Here is a 13,981-nt window from a genome sequence, read left to right on the forward strand (position 1 = left end):
GTACAGTTCAAATGTTTCACTTAAGTCTCTGTAGAAATAATTTATGGCCAAGATTATTCTCAGATTTCATCACAACCCAGAGCACCTTGTGAATTCTCCCTGTTGGTGAATGGTAGCTGAGGAAAATTATGGTGGTGAGAATAAGTCTGCAAATGGTATAAATGATTCAGTACTAGATGACTAGAATATTTAAATGGAAGACATTCAGAGATCATGTCAGACTAGAATAGTCTGTTAAGGTTTTACCAAAAAAAGGGCATGGTCTGGGTCTTTACATAGGATTTAAATAATGCAGGGGGGACTGGAGAAATGGGGTTGTAGAAGGCAGCCCAATCAGCTACTCATTGACACTAACAGTTCGGAGGCAGAAAAGGACAAATTTTTAAGATATTTGAAAAATAATGAATTTGTTTTTGGGGAGCAAAGTTTAAGTAGGAGAGTAATGAGAGAGAAGACTGGAGAAATAAGAAAGAATCAGCATATTAGAGAGTCTTATATCTCTAGATAAAAAGTCTAGACTTTAATGATAAATGAGGGAAATCATTACAGATTTTAGGAAATGACTCTGACAGTAGGATGGATAAGGGAAACAAAAAACTGGAGGCAAAAATGCCTGGGAATCTATTAATTTCATTTAGCCTTTCTACCAAAAAGGCTCCTCTTCTCTGAAATCCTACAATAACGTATCTGTCATCTCCTTCATGATCATGACTTTTGCATGTATCTTATTTTGTCTATTAGAGACAGCAGAGTTTTATTGGTTAAGAGCATGAAATCTGGGACCAGGCTGCTTAAGTTCAAATCCCAGTTGCACTATGTCCTTAGCACCTATCTGTGCCTTGGTTTCCTTATCTATAAAATGGAAATTATCATAAAACCTGCTTCAAAGTGATGTTGTGTGGATTAAATTACTTAATACATGTACAGTGCTTAGAACAATGCCTGGCACATAGTATAAGTGGTATAGTGTTAGCTATTATCATTTTTAAGTTTCTTCAGGGCAGGATCTATGTCAGATTCAGCTTTGTATCTCCAAAAGTATTTAAATTATCAAGTAAATACTCGATAATTGTGAAGAACAGTGAAAAACAACCTACAATTAAATAATTGATAATTGTTAAGAATAATGAAAAACAATCTAGAGTAGCCACAGTGGGGATGTGACAGAAAAACTAACAAGATTTAGCACATGACTGAATAAAGAAAATGAAGGAGAACAAGGATGCGGATGCCCCTGAGATATCAAAACCATGTGATTGGGAGAATAACAATGGGGTTTTGGGAAGTCCAGAAGGGAAGCCATTTCTGAATAAAAGGGAGGTATGGAACGTTTGGCTTTAGATATCTTGAAGACAAAATGACAGTGAGTCACAACAGCTTTGACAGGACTGAAAGTCTGCAGAGGAGCAGGAGTGTAGCCATGATTTTGGAAGTCTGCTACATAAAGGCAACAGCAGAAGAGCTGTAAGGATACAGATGTCTAACTGAGATTTTTTATTAATTAAGACTACTTTCTCTCCACTGAATTCAAATTTGTTGGGTGGTGTTGTGTTCATATCCATCATCTCATCTACATCAGCTTAAATGCTATAAATTATAGTTGAGTACTGAAACTTACATGCAGTTACAAATCCACATTTTAAGAGATTAAAGAAATTCAGCCATTTTATTGGGCTAACTTTATAACTAAATAGTAAATTATTAAAAATGACAATAATAAAAGGTAACTTAACACTTACCCTGAATCACAGAAACAGTTCCACAGTCCTTGGCCATGACTCCAGAGTAAGCGATTAAAAACTCGGTTGAAAATCCGATATAAATTTACTTCCTCAACATCAGGTACCTTCCAGATGCGTGGAAGAACTGTACGGACACTTGTTTTTACTATATCCAAAACCTAGTGGAAAACCCAAAATATTTCAAAATCTAGGTGTATATGTGTGTGCCTAAAATTCAAAGATGAATATATATAATTCAAAAATGAATACACACACACACACACATACTCACTCACTCACTAAACGACAGCACAGAATGAAAAGTCCAGAAATAGATCCAGTATTTATGAAACTCTGGTATATGACATAGGTGGCAAGTCTGACTCATTGGAGTAAGAAGAGATTAAATTTAAAAATTAAAGTTAAGTGAAATTTAAATTAAATCAATAAATGGAGAATTTTTAAATAGTAATCTTCATGGAAAAAATAGATAAAGTTGAATCATTCCCTCAATTCACAAAAATCAACTCTAGAGTGATTAACGTTTTAAGTTTGAAAAATAAGCCATTAAATATCTTAGTGAAAAGTATTAGTGAATATCTTTTAGACCCTGGTTTAGAAAAAGGTTACTTAAGTAGCAAAAAAGTATAGAACATAAAAGATTAATAGGTTTCCCTTATATTAAAATTAAGAACTTCTGGCCATCAAAAGATAGCTTGAAAGAAATAAAGATCAAGTTACAAACTGGGAAAATACATTCAAAACATATACATCTAACAAAAGATTAGTATCAGGAATATATAATGAATGCCTAACCAATTGTTAAATACACACCAACAAATTAACAGAAAAAAATGGACAAAAATACATGAACAGGAATTTCACAAAAGAGGAAATAAATATGTCTGATAAACATAAAGAATAAAAATTAAGACTATATAAGACATCATTTTCTATCCATTTAATTGACAAAAATTAAAAGTCTGACAGCACCAAGTGCTGGAGAAATATGGATCTACAGCGTCTCTTAGACTTGTTGGCAGGAGTACAAATTGGAAAATAGCTGGGCATTATCTCCTAAAGTTGAAAATGCATATACCCCAAGACCCAGCAAGTTTATTCCTAAGAGAAATTCTCTCACAGGTTAAAAACAAAAGCCATGTACAAGAATGTTCAAACAGCTGTTCACAATTACAGACAACTTGAAAAATTCTAACTCTCCATCAATGGGAGAGTGAATAAAAGTCGTATACTCATTCCCTTGGACTTTTATACAGCAGTCAAAATGAATGAAATTAAAGGGCACACAACAATCCGGAGCATCTTAATTATCAATGGTTAAGTTTTTAAAAAATACATACCAGTCATTACATACAGTATGAAACTCTTTTAATAGAAGTAAAGACAATTAAATTTTAAAAATACTTATGAGGAATACACATAGATATAATAAGAATATATAAAGAAAGAAAGCAAGGGACTGGGGAATACTGAATTTAAGAAAAGGCTACCTGAGACATAAAGGGCCAGGGGGATGGAAGGTAGTCATTTGATAAAAAAATAGATTATTACCAAGATACTTGATTTGGGTGTTGGGTTCACAAATGGTACAATAACTTAAAAACACTAACTAAATAAAAGCAGACCACATATGGACCAATAATGAGGAAGTATCATGAAACAGGCCTAGGATTAATCTAATTCTGGGAAACTAAAATCCTAGAGGTTCTGAAAAATTTATAAATCCCAAAAAGCTACTTTGACTAATTCAATGTATTTAATACTTCTGCAATTCAGGTATTTGCAAGGAAACACTTTTTTTAAAAAGTAAATATGAACAAATACAGTTATCCTAATTTCAGTTCACCAAAGTAGATTTTTCACTTCTTATTTTATCTAATTAAAGGGACTCCTTGTAAAGATGACAGTGAGAGATGAAAAGAGAAAGACTTTCAAACATACAGACTGAATGAAGATACAATTTTTCTCCATAGGTACAAACGTATAGAAAATTGGGAGCATATAAAAGAAGAATTTAATTTGTTTCTCTTTAAAACAGCCATATTTAAAGAAGTGATATTAGTTTTCTCTGAAAAAGGCAAATTTAGAATAAACATCTGTTTAAAAACTCATTCTACAAGGCCACCATCACCTTGATACCAAAACCAGAAAAGGATGTCACAAAGAAAGAAAACTACAGGCCAGTATCACTGATGAACATAGATGCAAAAATCCTCAACAAAATCCTAGCAAACAGAATCCAACAGCACATTAAAAGGATCATACACCATGATCAAGTGGGGTTTATTCCAAGAATGCAAGGATTCTTCAATATACGCAAATCAATCAATGTGATACACCATATTAACAAATTGAAGGAGAAAAAACATATGATCATCTCAATAGATGCAGAGAAAGCTTTCGACAAAATTCAACACCCATTTATGATAAAAACCCTGCAGAAAGCAGACATAGAGAGAACTTTCCTCAACATAATAAAGGCCATATATGACAAACCCATAGCCAACATCGTCCTCAATGGTGAAAAACTGAAAGCATTTCCATTAATATCAGGAAAAGACAAGGTTGCTCACTCTCACCACTCCTATTCAACATAGTTTTGGAAGTTTTAGCCACAGCAATCAGAGAAGAAAAGGAAATAAAAGGAATACAAACTGGAAAAGAAGAAGTAAAGCTGTCACTGTTTGCAGATGACATGATACTATACACAGAGAATCCTAAAGATGCTACCAGAAAACTACTAGAGCTAATCAATGAATCTGGTAAAGTGGCAGGATACAAAATTAATGCACAGAAATCTCTGGCATTCCTATACACTAGTGATGAAAAATCTGAAAGTGAAATCAAGAAAACACTCCCATTTACCATTGCAACAAAAAGAATAAAATATCTAGGAATAAACCTACCTAAGGAGACAAAAGACCTGTATGCAGAAAATTATAAGACACTGATGAAAGATATCAAAGATGATACAAATAGATGGAGAGATATACCATGTTCTTGGACTGGAAGAATCAACATTGTGAAAATGACTCTACTACCCAAAGTAATGTACAGATTCAATGCAATCCCTATCAAACTACCACTGGCACTTTTCACAGAACTAGAACAAAAAATTTCACAATTTGTATAGAAACACAAAAGACCCTGAATAGCCAAAGCAGTCTTGAGAACGAAAAATGGAGCTGGAGGAATCAGGCTCCCTGACTTCAGACTATACTACAAAGCTACAGTAATCAAGACAGTATGGTACTGGCACAAAAACAGAAAGATAGATCAATGGAACAGGATAGAAAGGCCAGAGATAAACCCATGCACATATGGTCACCTTATCTTTGATAAAGGAGGCAGGAATGTACAGTGGAGAAAGGACAGCCTCTTCAATAAGTGGTGCTGGGAAAATTGGACAGGTACATGTAAAAGTATGAGATTAGATCACTCCCTAACACCACACACAAAAATAATCTCAAAATGGATTAAAGACCTAAATGTAATGTCAGAAACTATCAAACTGTTAGAGGAAAACATAGGCAGAACACTCTATGACATAAATCACAGCAAGATCCTTTTTGACCCACCTCCTAGAGAAATGGAAATAAAAGCAAAAATAAACAAATGGGACCTAATGAAACTTCAAAGCTTTTGCACAGCAAAGGAAACCAAAAACATAAACAAGGCCAAAAGACAACCCTCAGAATGGGAGAAAAATATTTGCAAATGAAGCAACTGACAAAGGATTAATCTTCAAAATTTATAAGCAGCTCATGCAGCTCAATAACAAAAACAAACAAACAACCCAATCCAAAAATGGGCAGAAGACCTAAATAGACATTTCTCCAAAGAAGATATACAGACTGCCAACAAACACATTCTTTCATGTGTTTCAACATCATTAATCATTAGAGAAATGCAAATCAAAGCTACTTTCATGTGTTTCAACATCATCAATCATTAGAGAAATGCAAATCAAAACTACAATGAGATATCATCTCACACCAGTCAGAATGGCCATCATCAAAAAATCTACAAACAATAAATGCTGGAGAGGGTGTGGAGAAAAGGAACACTCTTGCACTGCTGGTGGGAATGTGAATTGGTACAGCCACTATGGAAAACAGTAAGGAGGTTCCTTAAAAAACTACAAATAGAACTACCATATGACCCAGCAATCCCACTAATGGGCATATATCCTGAGAAAACCGTAATTCAAAAATAGTCTTGTACCAAAATGTTCATTGCAGCTCTATTTACAATAGTCCGGAGATGGAAACAACCTAAGTGTCCATCATTGGATGAATGAATGGATAAAGAAGATGTGGCACATATATACAATGGAATATTACTCAGCCATAAAAAGAAACGAAATTGAGCTATTTGTAATGAAGTGGATAGACCTGGAGTCTGTCATACAGAGTGAAGTAAGTCAGAAAGAGAAAGACAAATACCGTATGTTAACACATACATATGGAATTTAAGAAAAAAAAAATGTCATGAAGAACCTAGGGGTAAGACAGGAATAAAGACACAGACCTAGAGAATTGACTTGAGGATATGGGGAGGGGGACGGGTAAGCTGTGACAAAGTGAGAGAGTGGCATGGACATATATACACTACCAAACGTAAAATAGCTAGCTAGTGGGAAGCAGCCGCATAGCACAGGGAGATCAGCTTGGTGCTTTGTGACCGCCTGGAGGGGTGGGATAGGGAGGGTGGGAGGGAGGGAGACGCAAGAGGGAAGAGATATGGGAACATATGTATATGTATAACTGATTCACTTTGTTATAAAGCAGAAACTAACACACCATTGTAAAGCAATTATACTCCAATAAAGATGAAAAATAAATAAATAAAGCAAAAAAAATCAATTTAGGGAAAAAATTTCAAAATAACATTTTATTTAATGAAGAATATCAACTACAGCTTCTCACAGTGAAGTGTGTAAGCAGCATGATTCCTTCCTTTCCTACTCCAGCTTCTTTCACTGTGAAGTGGGAACAGTATGTAAACCCTACAGGCGTCAGGGGTGTGTGGGCTGAAGGGGAGGAGAATGAGGAGAGATAATGCAATCTGTAATAAAGTAGCTTGTGAAAAAAAATTGTCCTGGAAAAGCTTGTTATTAGATAATGAAATCTTAATTATGAAAAGGGATTTAAAAATTTTTGATATGAGTTGTTCACAATAATACTGATATAATTTGGATATCAGACATTAATTCATACTTTTTATCTTTTTACGATTTTCAGTTAAGCTAATAGTTTAACCTTTTATATTTTTAATGTAGAAAACAGGACTCATAATTGATGTGATACAAGAATCAACACTAGCAGTAAACAGCAAATTTTAATCAATTCTCTTCTCAACTTCCCTTCCTCCTTTCTATGTATTAGTGAGTAATAACAGGCCAAAAGTCATAACACAGGAAGAATTTAAAAAGCAGCAAAGATAACCCATAAATTGGTTTCAAGAATAAATATGAGTTCTACATAATAAATGCAATTAAAATGTTAACAATACTGGAAATTTTAACATTATCTTCGTTTCATATTCTATTATTAAATAATTATTCAGCTTTAAAGTGACACAGCATTTGAGATGACGAGTTATTCGTTATTTCCTTCTGAATATGCGCACAGTGAAATCCATAGGATGCGACAGAACCAAAGAGGAGGGCAGCTCGCATGAACTGGCTGCCTGCTCCGCGCCAAGCACTGCTCTCCGTACATCACTTAGAGGAGGCTCTCTTGGCCGCTACTCTGTATATGCTTTGTTCTTAATTTCGAGGGAATTTTAAAGCATGATGGTCTAATATACTAGCCTACACATGGCTAAAAGCAGCAACTTCGGAAAACGGCCCAGGAGTTAGGGATAGGGAATGCAGCTGTGCCACTCCTCATGTTTCCTCCAACATGGAGACGGATAAATCTTCAGGCCTCTTGCAACCGAGCAAACAACTCTGCCTGAGGAGTGATCTCCCAGATTGTGAGACCAGCATGGTCTGGGCAACCCAGAAACTTGCTCGTTCTTTGCCAGAGCACCTTCTGGGAAGATACATTCTCCTTTGCTTCCCTTCATCTTTCAATTTCAAGCTCTGGTCCTGGAGAAAGGAGTGGGTTAGAGAGACCTGTAATTTGGAGGATATGAGGGCATATAAACCAAGGAAGCAAGAGCCCAAACCCTTCATCTCTCCTCTGAGTCTTCACATAGCCTCTCTCCTCTGCCTGGAACAGTCTTGCCCCATCTGTTCACTTGGTGAACTTCTATGTTTTACCTCAAACATCACTTCTCCAGGGAGACCTTTACCTGCCACTAAACTATTGTATGATCCCTGAATGCCCAACTCTTCCCCTATTAATAATTATATCTCATTTTATTTTAATTTCCTGTTTAGTTAATGGAGACTGTTAGCTACATAAAAAGAGGAATTATACCAGTATACCTACCATGTCCCCAAGGCTCAAAAGAGGTCTAGCACTTAGTAGGTGTTTGTCTTAGTGAAAATGCTTCTTGCAAGAAAGTGAAACCTATGCAAACAAGGTAAAAATCAGAGCTAACACTTATTGAAGGCTTACAATGGACCAAACACTGTTCTAATCACTTTTACATATAGCAATTCATTTAATCCTCAAAATAAAAACATTGAGATAGATAACACTGGTCCACAATCCCTTTCCAAAAATCTTGAGGCTAGATTTCATAATCATACACATTACTATTTCCACAGGAAAACATGTGAATATTCAAACCAAGAGACAGACAAAAGTAACAAATAACTTCCTGTAGGGTCATTGTCTCCAAAGGAGTTCCGGCGGGTTAGGTTTTGCTGCCTAATGGTTATGAAAAATGTTTGGTTCTGAAAACATTTTGGGTCTCATTTTATGGACGAGAAAACCCAGGCATAGAGCAGATAGGTAACTTACCCAGGATTGCACAGTTAGGTAATGGATAGCTATGTAGCCAGACCCATGATCTTAACCACTACCTGCCAATGCCTCATAATTAATTTGATCTGTCCTGGTGCCAACAGCAAAATTCTAGAAGAGATTGTCTCTTCTTAGATTCAGATTCACCTCTAGTCAAGTAATACTTGGGAAAATGGGTGGAGTCACTGTGTACAAACAAGGTTGCCCAGGCACCCCCTCCAATAAGGCCATGCAGTCCATCAGGAACCAGTTTGCTTAAAAGGCCACACAGATGGGGAGACAATGCCTGTACCTCTAGCAAAACACTGGCTGAGTAATTTTAGGAAGGCAGAAAACAGGCAAGAAATCAGACTGGGATGAGGAAAATTAGTGTCAGTTCTATCTGCAATGCTATTTGGATTTCTGGGTGTTTTGCAGTTAGAAGTAAATGGATGGGAGATGAATAACTTGTGAAACACAAAAACAAATAGTCAGCAAGGTGCCCTTTGTGTTTACCTGTGGACTCATGTGAGGCTAACTTATAGAATATGTTAGGTAATGGATCCATTTCCTGACATTGTGACTTTTAAAAGCATCCCGATCCAACATCAAGCTCTCCAAGGGAAAAAATAAATGGGATATTCAGTCAATGAAAGCATTAATAAAATGAAAAGATTTATCTTTTCCATATGAAATATAGCACATTTTGAAGGCATAAAGCCCACAGACAAATTCATATTTTGCAAGAACATACAGATGCTGAATGACAAACTGTTCCATATGGCTGAACAGTTGGTCCTAAATTAAAATAATGGCATGAGGTGAGGGAGGTTTAGAAATAACATTAAAAACACTACATGCTGTACTAATGATGCACGCAGCAGCCATGACATAGAGTAAAGGCATCTCTGCTGATGGAAAATGAACAGCCCTGTACAGCATCTATGTCAGCCCAAATGAAAAAGAGAGACGGAAAACAATAACGTCAAAATTCATGCAGAAGCAGCTACAGTAGGTATTTAAAAAATTGCTATTTAGAGAAGAAATACTTGATAAACAAGGGTTTCTTAGAACCCCAAAATAAATGCAAATATTGTACAACCTTATTATCACTATTTATTTCTCTTCCTTCTCCGATCTTAGTTTATGCCTAGATATCAGAGAATACGCTTTTCAGAAAATTTGGCATTCTTCACAGCCCACCATTGCTGTGATATTTTCATACTTCAAGTATATTCCTTACAAACTATATAAAGCAACTGCATTCTTAGCAGAAAGCTGAATTATGCTAGTGTGGAGTTACCACAACATGACATTAAGTAAGATCAGCTGATTCCATTTTCACCTGGTGAGGATTCCTTTCAGTAGTTTAGTCCTACATCACCGACCTTTAAATTTTACTCCCATTAAGAAAAATTTGAAATAAGACATGTGGAAGAGTTTGTGTGTGTGGCATTCTAATCTTAAGAGTTTTGCAATATTCAAATGAGAAACTAGCAAAAGCTTCCAATACTGGAGCAGAAAAAGTGAGATACATATGTCAACAATGGTTTCTAAATGGAATTAAGAGATTTAAATGAGAGTCTTGTGCATTCCACATCTAGAATTCTCCTTGGGACATGGTCGTCTCTCAATCAATATTGTTGAGTGCATGTTTTAATGAGCAAATAAATAAATGAATGAATAAACAACTCTCAAAATCCCCAATAGTGCCTAGTATAGCTCTTGAACAAAATTGGCAACCAATAAATGTTTGTCAAATTAAATTGTATCACACACAACCTTTGTGGTAGTCATGGAGACATGCCATTTGAATCAACCAGCTTCTAAGAGTGCAGTTAGCTGACAGCATCCCCATTCAGGATCCGTTACAACAGTCAAGCCAAGCTTATACTCTCCCCAGGCTGCTCCCGACCAAGGATTGAGCACGGTTGGGATACCAGAGGGGCAATATTTCTGCCCCGTGTGATCCTTCTAACAGGCAATCTGTGTCCTGGGCTCCCCATCAGCCTGACAGGCCTTTCTCAGAACTTCACTAAAGTCTGAAGATCTTCCTCCCCAATCCTCCTGCCTTCCATTCACTGGTGTTAGACCAATATTGCAGGTGGAAGGCTCTTCTACCTGCTCAAACTTTCTCTCCCCTTTATCCTTCTTGGGTGTCTTCTCTCATAAATGTCTTTCACTTCTAATTCTGTCTTATGTCTGCTTCCCAGGGAACTGAACTGACATAGCCATCCAATGATTATTGACTATCATCATAGTCCAAAGGATAGATCTGATTAATCCACATCTAGATGTTAAATTAGTTAAGTTCTTGGCCTTCTAAATGGGTAACTTTTAATAATACCTAATGCTACATTCTAAAGCCGACCCACATTTCTAGGTTTCTTTTTTGTCTTGGATGCAGTTTCTAGCTTTATAAAGCAATAGCACAGGTTTCAAACAGATAGTCAAATGAAGAGTCAACATGTTACAACCCAACAGACACATTTTTATGCTTCATTTATACATATTCTACATAAAATAATTCTACACATGAAGAGTTCTTAGTAATAAAATACATCAGAGAAACAGCCTGCCATGAAGATCCTCAGAAGGAAAAAAAGTCACCTGCATTTTATACCTTCTAAGCCTAGAGCACCTTTGCCATACGATGGCCTACTTCCTCACAAGAACTCTCCAATACTTAATGCTACGAACCTCAGAGAAGTTGTGAGAAGTTACCTGCCCCCGCAAAAAGGGCAGGGGCAGTACTGAACCCAAGTCCATATGACTACAAGTCCAGTTCCTCTTTCCACTACCTATTATTGCCCCTTTAGTTTAATATCAACATATAAAAGCTTTAAAAAAAATTTTCAATACACTTTGCAGCTAATTATTATATTGGCTCTCTTGTTGTTGTCAAGAAAAAAAATATTCCAGTCAGTCAGTCATTCTCTGATCCCACTTTACCTCTGATTTCATCTGAAATAAACAAGGTAGGGAATAATGTATAATATATACATTTTTATAAATATATAAAGAAGTCTCATCCATCGCTATATATCCAGGAAATTAGAGTCTGTTTTGGCGGAAAAAAAGCCTTTTAAAGAACAAAATGGTTGATGAAAGAACAGGAAACAGAGTAATCGTAACAACTGGAAGAAAAGTTGCTACAGATAAGCTGCATACTGTGTAAATACTGGGCTTCCTCTTCTCATCATAACCTACACCTAGCATCCCTCAGCCACCTTTCCGGACCCTCCATGAACCTGGGCAACTTTGCAAGATAAACTTATTCTTGTTAAGATCAGCCCTTACTCTTCTCTGAGAGTCAAAATTCAAGCTATAAAATAATGCCATTTGCAGCAACATGGATGGACCTAGAGATTGCCATACTGAGTGAAGTAAGTCAGACAGAGAAAGACAAATATTGGATTGGCCAAAAAGTTCATTCGGGTTTTTCCGTACAGTGTAATGGAAAAAAACACAAACGGACTTTTTGGCCAACCCGATATCATATGATACCGCTTATATATGGAATCAAGAAAAAATAAGGTACAAATGAACTTATCTAAAAACAGAAATAGAGGCACAGATGCAGAAAACAAACTTATGGTTACCAGGGTGTGAGGGAAGAGGAGGGATAAATTGGGAGATTGGGATTGACATATACACACTACTATATATAAAATAGATAACTAATCAGGATGTACTATATAGCCCAGGGAACTCTACTCAATACTCTGTAATGACCTATATGGGAAAATAATCTAATAGAGTGTATATATGTACAACTGATTCACTTTGCTGTACAGCAGAAACTAACACAACATTGTAAATCAACTATACTCCAATAATTTTTTTTTTAAATTCAAGCTATGAATTCTTCTGCCCCAAATAGAACTGTCTATTAAATTACCTTGTAGAAGAATGACTGTAACTGCTTGGGTAGCTTTGTGTTGGAGATGGGACATCTTATCACTGATAACAAGCACAAAGGAAATATAGTAACTTTGATTAATGCCAAAATGGAAGATGCAACAAAGGAGTTCAAAGAAAAAGAAAAAGGTGTTTAAGTTGTAATGCCCTCTCTCATCAGTGCTCTCACTCCCTTAACATAACAGAGTATGATGAATACAGAGATGCAGATGCACATCTGAGAACTGGAGGGAAGGATTACACAAAGATAACTTACTCCAAATATTCTTAGAGTAAATCAGTATAGCAGAAGTCACTATACTGACACAAGTACTTGCTAGTAAATTTATAAGCAAGTATTTACTTTTACTCGAAATTTATAAAGACAATCGAGCATAACAACCCTAAAACATGAAATAGACTGTTTCTTCTAATTGATAAACATTATTACTATTCATGCACATCATTTGATCACCCCATACAATGTTTTATCAGACCTTCTCATATCACGTTAAAAAAACATAACAGCATTATCTTAATTTGTTGATGTTCAGATAAATACATAGCACTAGTAAAGAAACAAGAGTAAAGAAAGAAGAAGCTAACTTGCTATTGACAGAATCCACAAAAGAGTCTAGATTTGAATCAACTGAACAAATGTTTATAGAAAGCCTACAGCTGACTACAAAGTAAGACACACCTCCCCCCTCGCCCCTGGCTTTTAGAAAGGTGGAAAAATTAATACAGAAACCTCTCAAGTCAGATCATAAGTACAACTGAGTATGAAGTACTGTGAGGATTTAGAATAGGTAAAGATAATATCTGGTTATGGGGGAATACAGACAGGCCTCACAGAAATGCCTGTGTCTCCCTGTCATTCTTTCATTTCTAAAAAGATTATGTTCACTTGAAAAAAAACAGAAATATACAAAAACAAAAGGAAACATGACACCAAATACTACCACTTTCCTTTCTCTGGCTCAGTAAGTCTATCCTCCAGAAATAAAATATCTTAATTTTTGAAATTTTTTAACACTAGATATATATTTTTAAAACAGTAAAAATCAGAGTGGTGATTTAAAGGAGGACAACACATATTACTGTATAACTTGTTTGTTTAATTTACTATCTTGGTATAAGATGGCATATGAAAAGGAAAAAGGCACTCTCTCTTTGAGATGCCCAAGGCAATGGTGACCTTAATGGACATCCTTGCAAACCCTCTGATAGAATTTCTCAGCGGGAAAATAACTGAGAAGGTTCTCATGTAAGAACTTAGAAGGCTACACGTGGTCTGTCTAGATCCACGCTCTTAAATGCAGTAGTCACTAGACACATTTGGCTATTTACATTTAAGTTAATTAAAATTAAAAGTTCAGTTCCTTAGTCACAATAGCCACATTTCAAGATCTCACTCAATGGCCACATGTAGCTAGTGAC

At 35.9% G+C, this 13,981-nt stretch overlaps 1 protein-coding gene across 6 annotated transcripts in view; it reads right to left on the reverse strand.

Moving 5' to 3' along the window:
• The window catches only part of TTLL7 (tubulin tyrosine ligase like 7), a 150,419-nt gene that overhangs the window by 10,937 nt on the left and 125,501 nt on the right, over positions 1 to 13,981 (reverse strand). For all 6 annotated transcript variants that reach the window (XM_079924846.1, XM_079924849.1, XM_079924844.1 and 3 more), the window contains one exon: positions 1,740 to 1,900. In XM_079924846.1, the coding sequence (XP_079780972.1) occupies positions 1,740 to 1,900 (161 nt within the window). The remainder of the gene's footprint in view (positions 1 to 1,739; positions 1,901 to 13,981) is intronic.

The sequence above is a fragment of the Stenella coeruleoalba genome (genome assembly GCF_951394435.1).
Source record: "Stenella coeruleoalba genome assembly, chromosome: 1".
Taxonomy (NCBI): Eukaryota; Metazoa; Chordata; class Mammalia; order Artiodactyla; family Delphinidae; genus Stenella; species Stenella coeruleoalba.